We start from the raw sequence: 16,466 nt of genomic DNA on the forward strand, positions 1-16,466 counted from the left end.
TTTTGGGCCAACTTCTGTTGGTGATAGAGGATGTAACTACACAGCAGCAAGACACGTGTGGCTGGCCTGGGTCAGCCAACTCAGCTTCATGGAGGTTGGGATGCAGGGCTGTTTTGTTGCTGTGTAGACTTCTGGGCTCAGGCCGGAGCTGCAGCTGGCTCCCCCAGGCCTCCTCCCCCTGGCAGCGGCTGGAGCAACCCCCAGGCTTACCCTGCAGCTGCTGCTGTGGTTCTGCCCCTCCCCCACGCCATCCTACTCACAGCGCCTCCCCCCTAAGATTCAATTGGGTATTTATGGCATAAGTCATGGACCATGATTTTGTTTCTTGCCCGTAACCTGTCAATGACTTACTAAAAATACCTGTGATTAAGTTGTAGCCTTAGTAATAACCTATAAATCCAGTGTCCCTGTTCTGTCCATGGTTTTTGGTGTTTAGCAGGGTAATGAATATAAGCTCTTGGGCTCAACTTTTGAAAGTGTTGTGCAGGATTCCTTTGAGGAAAACTGGTAGGTCAGATATAGAGTGATTGCTTTGTGAAAAGTGTTCGCCCACAGGTGATAAGGTGTTTCTGTCTTTTTTATCATTTTCCTGTTTGAGCTTATCTAAGAGTGTAGTGATGGTTTGGTTTCCTTCACATAATTATTTCTGGATTTAGTGCACTGGATGAGGTATACCACATGTTGTGATAGGTATGTGTAGGTCTCATGGATTTTGGAAAGGGAGGCGGGGGGCTTGATCATTGTAGCAGTGGAAATATGTTTGCAGGTTTTATATTTGTTCAGGCAGAGTCTGGTGCCCCTTTGAGTTGGTGTGTTGTGGTCTGTGGGAAGCTTGCTTTTGATGATGAACTTGGAAAGGTTAGGTTCTCTTTATTTAAAGCTGGAAGAGGGGCTTCAGGAATAGGTCCCCATCGACTATGGGTTGTAGTTGTTTGATGCCCAGTATGGGTTCTAGTGTGAGGTGGTAGGCGACATCTAGGGGTGTGTTCAAGGTTTTATTTCTGAATTGAAGCAAGTTCTTTTGGGGTATTTGGGTGGCCTGTTCTGTGACATGATCTACTGTTGTAGTGGAGTGTCCTTGTTTGGTCAATGCAGTTTTAAGTGTGTTAAGGTGTATATCTTGGACTTCTCCTGAGAGCATATTCTGTGGTATCTGAGGCCTTGTCTACACTGACATTTTACAGCGCTGCAACTGTCTTGCTCAGGACTGTGAAAAAACACCCTCTCTGAGTGCTGCAAGTTTCAGTGCTGTAAAGTGGCCGCATAGACAGTGCACCAGCGCTGGGAGCTATTCCATTCATGGGGATGGATTTTTTTTTTTTTTTACAGTGCTGGGAGAGCTCTCTCCCAGTGCCGTGCTGTGACTACACAGCCATGTTAAAGCTCTGCCGCTGCAGCACTTTAATTTTGCTGGTGAAGACATACCCTGAGTATCTGGCTGGTAATTGGGGTGGTTATTGGATCTGTAAAGGTAGGTGCAGTGAGCCATGAGTTTCTTGTATATGGTTGTCTGTGGGGTTCGATTGTTGAAGCTGATTTTGGTGTCCAGGAAGTTGATGTGAGGATGGGAGAATTCCAGAGAGAGTTTAATGGATTGATGGTGCTTGTTGAAGTTGTGGTGGAATCTATGATTGAGTTTAGGCAGTCTGTCCAGAGGAGGATTAAAATACCATCTGTGTGTCTCAAGTATATAATTGGTTTTGTAGTGCATTTTGTCCAGAAATTCTTCAAGGTGGCCTATGAAGAGGTTGGTGTATTGGGTAGCTGTCCTAGTTCCCATGGTTTGGAAAAAGTGTGTGTTTGTTGAATGTCAGATTGTTGTGGGTGAGGATGAAATGGATGAGTTTGGCAGTGTGTTTAGGGTGGCTATCTGAGGGTTGTACAGTGTCTTGTAAATATCTGAGGCAGGAAGCTAGGCCATCATTACGAGGGATGTTGGTGTATAGGGAAGTAACATCCATGGTGGTGAGGACAGTGTTCTGAGGGAGGCTGTTAATATTGCAGAGTTGGTAGAGGAAGTCAGTTGTGTCCTAGAGGAAACTGGCCCTTTGTGTGGTGAGTGGTAAGATACTTTATGGCAGTCATAAAATGAAAACCACATATCTGCAGACAGATGTGTGAAAAAATTAATCTGATTATAATTGGGGCACAGAGCATATGACTGGTGAAGTTGACCACTGGGATGCTAACAGAGGGAATACAGTTTGGGTGCCCCGGGTTAGAACTGTCATTTGCAGGTGGACCTGCTAGAAAGAAGTGCTGTCATTGCAGTGTCCAAGCAAAGGAGCATCTAAGCTGGAGAGAGGTGAAGGTGGGACAGCTGGGGTGAAGCTGGATTTTGCAGCCCTGGACAGGAGGAGTTGATTCCCTTTTTATTGTGGTGGTGATTTACGGTTTATTTTCTTAAGCGAGTATTATTACTACTATGCTGTTTATATTATTAAAGGGGAGGGGGAACCAGAAATTTAGCAGGGACAATAATATACATTTTAAGGTTATCTCCATTGTGTTGGCTCACGTCTGCCTCTCTTCACAGTAGCCATAGCCTGGCTGAGGCCTGGGTCACTGCATTACCTCAGATGAGACTACATTTCAGTAGTGGATGTAGTTTGTTCCTGTATGGCTAGTTCAGTTCTTTGGAATGAAAGGTGTTATGTTTAAATATTAATTCATTTAAATATCTTTAATTCAAGCTGCCATGTTTAGAGGAAGCATAGTGCATTGCATGTATGAACGCTACCCACAATACTTTCTGCTGAGTGAAACTGATTTGTAATTTTATAATTCTAGTCTGTCTTACTCATTAGTCGTCATTCCTTATCTTCCTCTGCTTGATCCATTGCAAATGCATGTCACTTGATAAAAGGAGTCCATCATTCTGCTTGGCTAAGATGGCTCATTAAGTGCCGAGTTCAGACTTGTTAGTTGTTTTGCTGCAATACCTACATTTAACAGGTTAAGGAACTAGTAGATGAAAGCATGTACTGTCTCATGGATGTTGCAGTTTGGCTATAGAATCCACCATCTGTATCCTGTATCTGATTTATTTTCCCTTTGTATTCTCCTTTTAAGCAGCCTCTGGGTATGTCTGCACTGCAATTAAATGCCTGCAGCTGGTCCATGGCTCGGGCTTGAGCTGTAGACCTGTAAAACTGTGGTGTAGATATTCGTGACCTGCAGGTTTATAGACCCCCAGCCCAAGTCAGCTGACATGGGCTAGCTGCAGGTGTTTAATTGCAGTGTAAACATACCCTATGTGGCTGGTGAGGGTAGCTTGCTTTCTTGGTGTTTTCTCTGGTCAAAGCTTAGAGTCGTACTGGTAACAGTGCCACTGTATAGCAGTATGTATGGGAACTTCTTTTCACTTTTCCCAATTTGTGTGGCTTGGAATCAGATAACGCCAGTACTTATTGTACCTTCGCACCACTGTGCCTGTGTACTATTGCACCGAACACCATAGCAGGAAACGCATTCACAAAGACATTCACAAACCACAGTAATGTTAAATATGCTAACGCTGTGCAAAGCAGTGCGTATTAGTGAACAGGAAATAATATAGAGAGCTAGTATTTTGGGACTCTTGTTTTCATGTGCTATGTTGTAGGGAGCAATGTTGTTGTTTGTGCACAGAGTTGCCATCTGACTGGAGGCACAGCCACTTCTTCGTTAACCCACATAGCTGCTGTTCCTCTCTTCTCAGAACGGCTGTCATATTTCAATTGCCGCAGAACCTTTGGACTCTAACATTCCACCTGATTCCTGTAGGGGCCAGTGATGGCTGAACCTGGTTTTGCTCTAAACAAAAAGATCACGTAAACATGATTGTAGCTGTTTCTATCACTTCATGCTGACTCCTTAGACGTTGCAGGTTTCAGAGTAACAGAGAGAATCCCATAAGATTTGTGTTGGTGTCTGGGTGGCAAATGAAGGGTGTGTGCTGTTGTGAGGGGCTCTGTGTGTTTGGGGTTATTTTGTGTGCTGGTTGTGGTGGTTTTGAAGAACTATGGCAGTTGGGCCATATAATCCACCATCTGTGGAGTCTCCCTCTGGCAACCAGTGAAATTGTTGCATGCAAATTAGCTGGGGAGTAAGAGTGTTGATGGGTTGTGTTACTTCTATGGTCTAGGACTCTTGGCATGGCATAAATGCATACCTTGCTGTAGCTGTATACTCCGAGTGTAATCATAAAGTCAATTTGAAAAATTAATAATTGGATGGAATCAGACCATGAAACCTAGTGATGATTCAGCCTGGTGATAGTCTGAACAAAAAAAAGCTCTCAGCCAACAGCTTTGTAGCTGTTTCCATTGCTTCACGCCGACTGCATATACAGTGGTGTTGTAGCTGTGTTGGTCTCAGGCTATTGGAGAGACAAGGTGGGCAAAGTAATATATTTTACTAGAGCAACTTCAGAACAACTCTTGGTAAGAGAAACTTTTGAGCTTACACAAAGAAGTTGGTCCAGAAAAGATATTACCTCACCCATCTTGTCTCACTAACTGTACAGACGTTTTTGGCTTCAGAGTGACAGTGCGATAATCCTGGAAATTTATAGATAATGGGATGCTAGTAACGACTGTTGTTTCTGATACTTTGTCACAGTGCTAATGCAAGAGTTAGTAGTAACGTGACACTAGTATGGGGAATTTGAATTATATTTAAATGTAAAAATTATTGCTTGATCAGTGTTCCAAGCTTTCCCTTAATTTTATTTAATCAGTTTTTATATAAAAGTACATTATGAAGTGGGACAGCTTCAGGTACTGTGTAGGAGCAAAACCTAATATTGCTTTTATCCAAAATGCAAGCCCATTATAGCATACATAATTAGACTTAATTTTTTTATTATATTCTGTATTTTCCCTGAACTGAAAATTTGAGTGGTTATCAGGGTGAATAAAAATGAGAGAGAAACATTTATTTTTAGGAAAATGTTTTTCAGTCAAGTAAATTTTTTTTTAAAAAATAAACCAATTAAAGGTAAAAGCGGCAAAGAGTTCTGTGGCACCTTATAGACTAACAAACGTATTGGAGCATGAGCTTTTGTGGGTGAATACATGCATGCATCCGATGAAGTGGGTATTCACTCACGAAAGCTCATGCTTCAATATGTTTGTTAGTCTATAAGGTGCCACAGAACTCTTTGCTGCTTTTACAGATCCAGAATAACACAGCTACCCCTCTGACAATTAAAGTTAGGCTGTCATAATTTCAAATATATTTTAAGGTCTAAATGTACTAAATCTATTAAAATACTTTAAATAAAAAAATTTCAAGCGCTACATGTCTGTTTCTGAAGTTTTAAGGAAAACAGCCACTGAGCTGCTGCAAATAGCTGGAGTCGGAGTGTTTAAAATGCTAAATGAGATTTTGGCAGCAGTAACCTCTGCAGGTGCAGAATTTTCTTCATTTCAGTTTGTTCAACTAGTTCATTCAAAGTTGAGAAACTTATTGGGAATTGGAAAAAGTAGGAAAACTTGTTTTCCTCTTGCAGTCTATGAATAAGAATTAGGTGTGAGAGGATGAGATCTGCTAGTTTTAAAATGTTGAAGGACATGGTGACTAGAAATTATTCAATAAACCAAAATATTCTGTCATTTAGTTAAAAAAATTCATTAATTTTAAATATAAAACATGTCTTGATAAACTTTCTTCTGTATCTAGCATATTTTCAGGTAATTTTATTTAATAATTTTAAAATGCTGTTTTTGTGCATTTTAATTGAAGTCCAGTTTCCATCCAAATGTAATTTGACACACCCCTGGAATAAAAAATAAAGATCCACTAGATAAATGTGATTTTGCCATTTTCCAGCATAATAAAAAAATGTAAAAAACCCCATAGGTATATTTGGTCTTAAGTTTGTAATTATTTAAGTGTACGTATATGTGGTTAGCTGCAAGTCAACACATTTTAATGGTTTCCAACCAATAATAATTAACCTTTCTTTAAGAAAATAACTAAAGTACAAATCCAAAATAAGATTTAAATTGAGGTTACTGCTTGCTGTTTTAAATTTCTATTAAAATTGGTGATTTAAATCCACCCACCTTGGTGGCAATGAAGCAAGTTTCTATTCCTGAGAATTATAAAATTGCACCTTATTTTGAAAAGCAATGAAAGGCAGGTATGGACACAATTTTATTTTGATATTAGTGTGAAATATATCACTAAAAACATTAATCTAAATTTACCAGAAAAGCAGTATGTTACACACATTATTTGTCCTCAATAGTTAATTTCAGGCACCAGACCAACCTGACTGAAATTGACAAATCGAAACAGCCAAAATAAATAAAATGTTACTATACTATGCATTTTATTTTTTACTAGTTGGATCATTGTATCTTTCACAAATTTGAATGATAAATTTAGCAATTTGGCTGTAAATTTGGATGTGACATTTTTTACAATTACATTTCAACATGGAAACACTTCAGCTCAGCATGTCCCAAGCTTTTGAAAGCTTTCCTTCAGAAAAACAATTGCATCCCCTCCCTGTAGAAACCTTATCAAATGGTCTTAAAGGCCTACTACCGATGTTATTTTGCACATCTCATGTCTTCTGATCCCCTCCATCCCCGAAAGCTGATTCTTTGATCCTTAAAAAATGCTGGTGCAGATCTTCATAATATACTTTCTCTCCTTACATATTTTGAGCAATAAAATAGGTAACCATGTAAACTTTTGAGTGGAGTTGTGCAAGTCATCCCAATGAGTATAAAACCTGTGTACTGCATTGTGTACCCAGATTAGAAACATTAACTTAAAAAAAAAAAAAACCCCACACTCCCTACCGCCCCTCCTCCCCCTGCACCCTGGCCTACTGTAAAACCAGGGTGCTTTCATTACTATGAGTAGCTATACAGAACTGCAGAGAGAAGAAAATCATACATCTTAAAAACCATTAAAAATTATTTAAAATAGATTTTCCAACATATCTTGATTGTTATTCCTTCATGAGTATATACATACATGTACACATACCTCACAGGCATAGATAGACGTCACTGCCATAAATGGAGTGGTTGCACTAGCTATGTGATGAATCACATGTATTGTGCCTTTGTTTGCCCTGTGCCCATTTGTCTGCCTCTGGCATAGCTACATCTAATGTTCTAAAACTCTATGCAATTTCAAAATGTCCGTGTACTTTAAAAAAAGAAAAGCTAAAAGTGCCAATAATACTATAATATACATATTTAAAAAATTATAGATCTATATTAATTTTTCAGTAAAATGTGGCATATTGAGACTGGTTTTTATATAAAGTATTTATTGGTACTTAGAGCAAATTATGCAGATCATCCTAACTGGTCTACTCATGCATGTATGTTTATTGGAAACTACATAAAATTTATATCCCATCTCAATAAAGGCACTGTAGGGATTACTAGTTTCAATTTCATAGGAGAATCTTTCTTCCCCTCAAACAGTTCTAAAAAGTTAGTTTTTGATGCCGTATATCAAGTGACATTCTGTCCCTAATGCTGCTTTCTAGTGTTTTCCACATCAGTTGACTGTAACCTTGTGTTCAGTATTACTTTTTCGGGTTTTATTAAATCTTATAACTCCTTAACAATTCTCTTTATGGTGGTTTAGGTTAAGGGGCATGTCTGCTTTTTTTTTTTTTTTTTATAAATGTCATTGACATTCCTGGGGACAGCTACGGAACACATGCATTGCTCGGAAAGCACGTACCATCATTGCTGTATCTGAATCCTGACTTGGATAGATCACTTTCTGTTCCTAGTTAGTGATCGCTGCAAGACAGCCAGTTGCAGTCTTTCAGGGTGCAGACATTTTGTCCACTTGCAGCTGGGCTAAGACAAGCAATAACCCTTACAAAATCTTTCAACCCTCCCTGTATAGGTAGGCACTTTTTACTTGCATGGACCTCATCACAGTAGTGACTGTATCTCAAGGATTTTTAAAATAGGTAGAAATTACAATATCTATCTTCCTTCATGTCTGTAGGAAAAATAATCTGATTAGTTTATAGGGTTTGGGGGCATGTGTGGGTGTGCCGAGCTTTATTGTGATGGGGGGAGGGACAACTGTTGGGGGGTGAAAACGTCTCAGTTTCAGTGCCAAGAGGGAGACGAGACAACCAGCAACAAATTGACCAGGATGGAACCAAGTCAGTTAGCCATAAGGAGAATTGGCAGAAATCAAAGTCCCACTTCACTGAAATTGCTCTCATTGAAATCTTGAATGACCTTTTCCCCTGGCCAAATCCTTGAGCCTCTACTGAATTCTTCAACCTTTTGACCCCATTGACCCCTTACTACTACTAAAAATCCTGTCCTTGATTGTCTTTTCGAGGCTACTTGCTCTCTTGCTTATTTTTCTGTTGCCCTTTTTCAGAACGCTGTTGGGGGAAGAGAAAAACCAATACTAGGAAAATAAACTATTGTTTCTTACTGAGAATACATTGATGCTGTTAAGTGTAAATTGTTCACGGTTGCATACCAAATGGCGCTTCAGTGATTAAGATCTTCTATAATGAACCAACTTAAACCAGACTGTTTGTTTAAAAAAAAAACAAAAATACTGTCACGATTTCAGTCAAATTGTATATTTGTCTTATGACTTGCAGCCAAATCATAACTAAGATGAGACTTCTGTAGGGAAAGTGCAGATGTTGCAGGAAGTGGTGTTGTTGAATCAGTGTGTTAATGAATCAGTGTTGTATTTTTTTCTGAGTCAGTAGTGCTTTTCTGGTAGTTTTCTTCTTCTGGGTAAAATACAGCATAGAAGTCCTGTCTACTTGTGATTAATTATCTTTTGGCAATTTTTGCAACAGTAGAGAATGGTTAATTGATTTCTATACATATATCCCATAAGCTTTGATTGTGTATGGTATATTAAGTTTTTTGTTTTTTTTAAATAAAACTGCCTTACTGTGTGCTGCTAAACAGTTGCCTTGTGCCATCCACAGGTAACTGTTACAGTAGTGGTTGAAGTAATTCATGTATGTGTATAATATCTTGTGCTCATTTTGGATGACAAGTGCTATATAAGTTTGTAAATAGCTGGATATGAATTGCATAAAAAATACTTGTCTAATGGTGTGACAGGGTTTCTGGGGTGGAACTTGGACTATGGGACCATAGAGGCCTCTGTCCCACCAACCTGGGGTATCCCTCTCACTCTGATGCTGTGTCAGGCCTCAAACCTCTTGCACTTACACAGACATCCATAGACAGGGACACACCCAACTGAGTTACACTCAGCCACTCTTGAACCAACAACACAGAAGCTTGCAGCCAATATCTCCCTAGCTCCCCAACTTTACATCCCAGAACTATACTGTCTTGCACTGGTCAGAAGCCTGGCCAGTGCAAGTTCATTACCCAGTCTGTCCCTCCCTTGATGTGGAGAGGACACGCCATTAGCTCTTGTAAACTGAGCTGAGATTTTTCCAAGCACTTCAACCAAAACATGCTGTTTTAGGTTAAATATAAAACAGATTTATTAACTACAGAAAGATAGTGATTATAAGGAGCAGGCATAACCAACTCTGATTTTTATTTAAGAAACAAGAATAAATTCTCATCCTGACAGATGGTACAAAAAGGTCACAGATCCTCAATACACTGGCTGGGATTGCCTTCCAGCATGGAAACACCATCCCCCAGTTCAGTCTTTTTCCTTCAGATGTGTTTCCAGGTGTTGTGTTGTGGAGGGAGTGAGGCCCAGTGATGATGTCACTTCCCCTCTCTCTTTATAGTTTCTTCCAGCTTGTTGGAAAGACCTTTTTGCTGTGACATGGGGGTCAGTCAATTCCCCTTTGGTCAAGCAGTCTCCTTTGTCTAAGTGTTCTCTCTCAAAGTCTCCATTGTACACAGTTCCTGGAATAGTGGATTCTTTCCTTGATGGGTATTGATGAGCTGAGCCATTAACCACTGTCTGGCTATTCGATTGTTGTACCTGAAAGGCTGGTTGTGGGTGTTCCCAACCTCACAACATATTCAGTGTAACACACATAGCAAAACTTCATAACTTCACATACAATCCACCAGGATATTAATGGTCAACAGATCAAGACTTGAAAAAAAAAAAAAAAAACTTCATACAAAACCAAATTGACAGTGGTGAATATGGAGGGTCTAGGATGCTGCTCTGGGGTAGTGTGTTACAAATGGTAAGTCTAAGATTTTAGTGGCTGGTAACCTTATTTTTTTTTCTCTGTTTAAAATTACTTCGTTGCTTATTAACAGGTGAAGCCAAAAATTTAGTGCCATACTCTGGACCCAACAAAATGAGAGACTGTTTCTGTACCATAAACTTGGACCAAGAAGAAGTTTTCCGTACACAGGTGGTTGAAAAGTCTTTAAGGTACATCTACATTTTTAGACTTAAGTTTCTGTGAAATAACTTCAGCGTTGTACAAGATGGATACATTGTCTAGTGTTTTTTTTTTTAAACTATAGTTCTTATGTGCCTCTCTCTTCTCTCCATAATACAAAATATTTGCCTAGCTCTGTTTTTCATTTTTCTTGTTTGCTCAATAGTATCCCATCTACTGTGTGTGTGTGTGTGTGTGTGTTGTGTTTTTTAATGGGAGTCGAGGGCTGTGATTTGGACAAAACTGTCTGACTTGTAAATCTTGAGAGTAACTATAATGAAAACAACTGGTTCAAAAGCACTACACGTAGTATTTAAAATAAAGAAATACCTACTATATTCTGAAAATCCTTGCACAACCAACTTCTTTTGGTCAACTGAACATTGTTCTTCAGGATATTTTTCAAGAGAGAGGCTACACTTGTTCATTAGTCTCTTCTGCAATTTACTATTTCTGCCTTCTGTATTCATTATTCAGCCTTCAAAGTAGAATTCTAACAATAGTGTCTGAATCCTGCAGAACCTGTTTCTAGAGTACAGAATTTCCCCCCCCAGTCTTTAGTTTTTTTGTGATATCTCCTTATTTGATATCGATATAACTCTTGAAAATCTTGTTTCTTGGACGTGTAACTTATGCTAACATAGTATAGTTCTTTAGTGGCTAGACAAAAGTTACATTGACATAAAGCTGCTGTGGTTAGTATATCACTTGTGTGCATGCATACATGGCTTTTTTCATCAGCACTCTGCATACTCACCAGTAGTGTGTGTTTGTTTTGATGCACAGTGTAGTGCACTATGAGTTGATATCCTAGTGTACAACTTGCCACCATGCAGCACCCGCTTTTGGCAATGCATGGTGGGGCAGAAACAAGTCATGCAGGGGTGACTAGGACTGTGGGGTCAAGTTCCCATCATGCAGCTTTCTCCATCCCATAATACCATCTCTATCCCATAATTTTCACGTGTATTTTGAAAATCCCACAAACCTGCAAAGGACTTGTCACTGGCTGCCATTTCTCACAGAAGCTTGGAGCTTGCACAGCTCTGCATTCTTGTCCTGAGTATTGCAAGCATAGAACACACGATCGTCCGGTATTTGGAGAGCTGCAAGAAGAGCCACGGGGAACATGACAATTTCCTGGAGGTCAGATTGCTGTGGGACAAAGTGAGGACGAATTCATGATTGTTGATGGCATTCATGGAGCACCTGTGAACAGTGGAGCACTGCTTCTGGGCCCGAGACACAAGCACTGACTGGTAGGTTTACATAGTAATGCAGGCTTGGGCTGACAAGCAGTGTGCTTGACTGCTGGGACTGACTGAACTGCAGCGGAGTCTCAAGTAGGTCCTGGTTCACGGCATGGCTGGGTTTTCCCTTCCCCCAGTCACATGTCCCACTGCCTCTTCATCTTTGCTGTTCACATCCGGGGCCTGTGACTCAGGCTTCTTGGAGTTATTCACAACCACATGCAGGCTTTCTGCCAATATGGCATGTAGTTCTTTGTAAAAATGGCAGGTCTGCAGCTTGGCACTTGATCAGCTGTTGGCTTTACTGGCCTTCTGGAATGCTGCCACAGTTCCTTTGCTTTCACATGGTGGTGCCATGATGATCCCTGTCACATCCCTTCTACTGCATCTCTTGTGCAGTTTGCTCATAGATTTCTGCATTTCTGTGGATATCTGTTTGTTCTGTAGTTGTTGCATAGCCTCTTCTGACAGGCCCAGGAGATCCAATATCTTCTGTCTACCCCAACCTGCAGTGCATCTGGAGTGTGTAGCTGCTATGGTCAGCTGGGCAGTTGTGCACAGCAGTGGATAATTTGCTAGGTGTGCTCGCCAAGCTGGATAGTCAAGAAAAGGCACTTCAAAAATTTGCAGAGCTTTAAAGGGAGGAAGCACCTTCTGGTCTCTGTGTGACCCCTGGGCAATCAAGGTCACAATTGTGAGCAGAGCAGTCAGTGTGAGGCATTGTGGGACAACTGCCGGAGGACTGTTAGGCACTGTTACCTCTGTCAACCCTACGTTTGCGCTTCCTCAACCTCAATATATTGACCATGGCTCAACACCGCTCAGAGGTGGGGTTACTTTGTCAGTATAATGGAGAGCTTACATTGATGGGAGACATGTGTCTACACTTAAATGCACAACTAGGTCAACCTAAGGCAGCTTACGTTGACCTAATTTTATAGAGTAGACCAGGCCTAGGTAACATTCTCCTAGTTGCTATATACACTGGAAATAAGCTTCTGAAATCTTGTCACCAATGTTGAAACATAGTGAATGTACACATTTCTATTTGTTTAGATATACACATAAAAAGAATGGCTATAAACTGTTATCATATAAGTCCATTAGAACTGTAAGAGTTCAGATCTATTGGTCATGTCAAAACCTTTACAGATTCAGTGCACTTAAAAACAGCTTTTCCGTGTTAACTTTTTATAAGAATATTTATATGGTGGTATCCAAATCTTGTAAGTATCTCTTTAATAAAGAGAGGATTCTCCTTTTTAACCTCTTAATATAACTACATTAATGAGACCCATTAGTTCCATAGAACAGTTGTGCTGGAGCACTCTACTCACTGCTGGATAACACCTCCTCCTGGTCATTCTGGGGATTAGTGTCGCACAGTCAACTCCCCTTCCTGCTGTTGTACTCAGCCTCTCAGTCTGCAGCCCCTCTCTTGGTCCATGAGTTACTACTGCCTCTGCATGTTCGCCCTACAGCCAGGTCACTGTGTGCATTTTCCCCTTCTGGGAAACCAAAGTATGTCTTCTCATCCCAGGCAGTCTTTCCCTTCACTGCCTCATAGTGCCACTTCCTCGGTAGCTGGCAGGGGAACCTGGCCCTGCTCTCTCTTCGGGCTGAGGGACCTTCTAGACCTTACTGCCTTTCCCTGAACCCTTTCCTTACCATCTGGCACCCTTCCTGTCTCTGGGTTTGCCAACTTTTACTACTCCCTCCCAGGGAGCAACTGCAGGCTACTTACTTGTCTTGGGAGGAGTGTTTGGGGCTACCTTCTCCCAGGGAGTCACTGCAGTCCCTCTTTATCACTCAGTGGCTTTATAGAAGCCCTGCCTGTTCCTGCACAGGTGAGCTTCCTCTAATTAGAGATTTCCTCTCAGCCTTAATTTTCCCAGCTTACAGCCCAATAGGTAAATTGGCCCATCTGAACACTCCATCACAGTATCCATAAAATTCATTTAAAAGTGTGTGTGTGTGTGTGTGTGTATGTATGTATATGTGTATATATATATATGTATATATATATATGTGTGTGTGTATAAAATATGAAATTCATAATGGTACTGAAACCAAATGACTCTTAACTAGATTAATAGCAATTGGCACTTACAATGTTATACATCAATAAGATTTAATATAATTTTCATTTTTTTTCTTGAGAAAGTGGGTATCCAAAATCCTAAATTCTGAGTATTTCTCCAACACACAACTTTTATTCATAAAATGGAAAAACTTCACTAAAGAGTTAAGATGGTTACTGTTTCAGTGGCATCTAACATTGGTTTTTGGTGTCTATTTGTAGTCTGTACAAATCTATGAAATGCCATAAAACAAGCTATGTTCTAGCAGCAAATGAGCCAAAGTGAGATGTACATTGTTAGACTATTGGTGCATGCTGCAAAGCTTGAGGCAAAAAGTTTACACTCTTGAAGCTTGCCCCAGTAATCTACTAATGCACACCCTATTGCTATGCTAATTTAGAATACCAAATTAAATCAGAAAAAGGGAAACTTGCCATTCTGTGTTGTACTAGTATTTATTAATTGACCTAACTCCTCTTCCCAATTCTCAGCATAGATTGGGGCGGGCAAACTTTGTTTTGTGTGTTTTTGTGTGTTTGTTTGGCCTGAAGGCCCCATTGGGTTTCAGAAATTTGTATGGAGGGCTGCTTGGGGAGGCTGTCCCTCCCCAAACAGGCAGGCGTGGCCCAGCTCCCCCTCCCCTCCCGCATCCAACCCTCCGCCCCCCCCTTCTTGCCCCTGACGATCCCTCTGGACCCCTGCCCCATCCATCCAGCTGCTCCCTGGCCTCCCCCGGATCCCCTACCCCTAACTGCCCCCCTTCCGGGACCTGTCTGAAACTAGTCACGCACGGTACAGCACAGAACACCAGCTCAGGCTGGGCTCTGCAGCTGCGCTGACCCAGGAGTTCGCCGCCCAGAGCATTACACTGGTGGCACAGTGAGTTGAGGCTGTGTGGGAGGGGGAACATCAGGGGAAAGGCCAGGGCCTAGCCTCCTGGGCCAAGAGCTCAGGGCCGGATGTGGCCCGCAGGCTGTAGTAATGATGATAGTAAATGGTGTATTAAAGTCATATTGTTAATTTTACAAACAGTACTTCAGTATATTTTACTGATTATTTTACAAATGATGATTAAACCTAAATGATAGTTTTCGAAGAAAACAGATTACATGATAATACTACTTTGGTTGAAACATCATTAAATAATATGTCTCACAGGCACTTGTCCAAATTGAGGTCCTACTGTAGTAATAAAAACGAATATAAATTATTTTGTGGAAATGTCCTCTGGTTAAATATCTTTGGAAAGAAGTTGACACTAGATTTAAGGTGATTTTTTGGAACCTTCAAAAATCAGTTAAGAACTACATATTAGGATATTTACCTGTGAATTTGGGCTTCTCAGTACATGGGGTTCGTGGTTTCTGAGAGTTGGAAAAGTAAATCGGTTCACAGAACAGTGACATTCTGATCTAGCAGACAACAAAAGGATCACTTTCTGCCACAGGGATCCGCTACACAAGTTTGAAGAAATCTGGGTTCTATTTTTTTTTTTTAAGAAATAAGTCTTTTAGGGTATACAGGCTTTCAACATATTTATTTCGCATCTTTCCAGAAAAGAGAGAACCTAAATAATTCCTCTGAAATTTCAGTGCTTGACTTAATTTCTTTTAATCACTTAAATTTACAAATGGCTTTGTTTTAACACTTGAATCTTTGTTCTCCTAGACCTGAACATCTGTCTCAGTAGTTACTAGTATAATATATCACTAGAATATTGTGGCCACAGAAACAAATGAGTAAACAAAACATAAAAACTCTGGAGCGCCTCACAGTTGTTGTTTGAACTGGGACGGGGAACTGGAAAGGAGAGAGAGAGTTCTCTTCATAACGCGAACATTTTGGAAAACGGGATTCTTGAACTTTTATTCTGTCATCTTCTATACATTCTACAACAAAATATCTTGCTATTTACAGTTACTTTTCCGACTTTTTTTTTTCTTCCCCCAGTCCTTTCTTTGGTGAAGAGTTTTACTTTGAGATTCCAAGAACATTCCAGTGTTTGTCCTTCTATATTTATGATAAGAGCGTTTTACAAAGAGACCTGCGTATAGGTAAGAACTAGTATATTCTGAAAATAACCTTTACTGTTGAAATTGTGTAAAATATGTCTATAGTCTAAAACAGGGGTGGGCAAACAACGGCCTGCTGGCCAGATCCGGTCCCCCAGCCATTTTAATCTGGTTCCCAAGTGCCCACTGGGGAGCGGGGTCTGGGGCTTGCCCCTCTTAGGTGGGGGAGCAGGGTCAGGGACTGCTCCACATGGCTCCTGAAAGCAGCAGCATGGCCACCCTCCGGCTCCTACACATAGGGTCAGCCAGGGGACTCCGCTCTACACGGCGCCCCCACCTCAAGCTCCGCCCCTCAGCTCCTATTGGCCCGGAACCACAGCCAATGGGAGCTTCAGGGGCAGTGCCTGCAGACAGGGCAGTGTAGAGCTGCCTGGTCATGCCTCTGCGTAGGAACCGGAGAAGGGATATGCCACTGCTTCTGAGAGCCACTTGAGGTAAGTGCTGCCCAGAGACTGCACTCCTGAGCCTCCCCCCTTGCCCCAACCTCCTCCCCCACCCTGATCCCCCTCCTGCCTTCCAAACCCCTTATCCCAGCCCAGAGCACCCTCCTGCACCCCAAACTCCTCATAGAATCATAGAATATCAGGGTTGGAAGGAACTTCAGGAGGTCATCCAGTCCAAACCCCAGCTCAAAGCAGGACCAGTACTTGGGGTGCAGGGGAATAGCTCAGTGGTTTGAGCACTGGCCTGCTAAACCCAGGTGAGTTCAATC

General features: G+C 41.1%; 1 protein-coding gene across 2 annotated transcripts in view; it reads left to right on the forward strand.

Moving 5' to 3' along the window:
* RASA2 (RAS p21 protein activator 2) overlaps positions 1 to 16,466 on the forward strand; it is a 104,606-nt gene that overhangs the window by 8,173 nt on the left and 79,967 nt on the right. For both annotated transcript variants that reach the window (XM_045031098.1, XM_045031099.1), the window contains exons 2-3: positions 10,224 to 10,341; positions 15,633 to 15,736. In XM_045031098.1, coding sequence (XP_044887033.1) covers positions 10,224 to 10,341; positions 15,633 to 15,736 — 222 coding nt within the window. The remainder of the gene's footprint in view (positions 1 to 10,223; positions 10,342 to 15,632; positions 15,737 to 16,466) is intronic.

The sequence above is a fragment of the Mauremys mutica genome, chromosome 9 (assembly GCF_020497125.1).
Source record: "Mauremys mutica isolate MM-2020 ecotype Southern chromosome 9, ASM2049712v1, whole genome shotgun sequence".
NCBI lineage: Eukaryota > Metazoa > Chordata > Testudines > Geoemydidae > Mauremys > Mauremys mutica.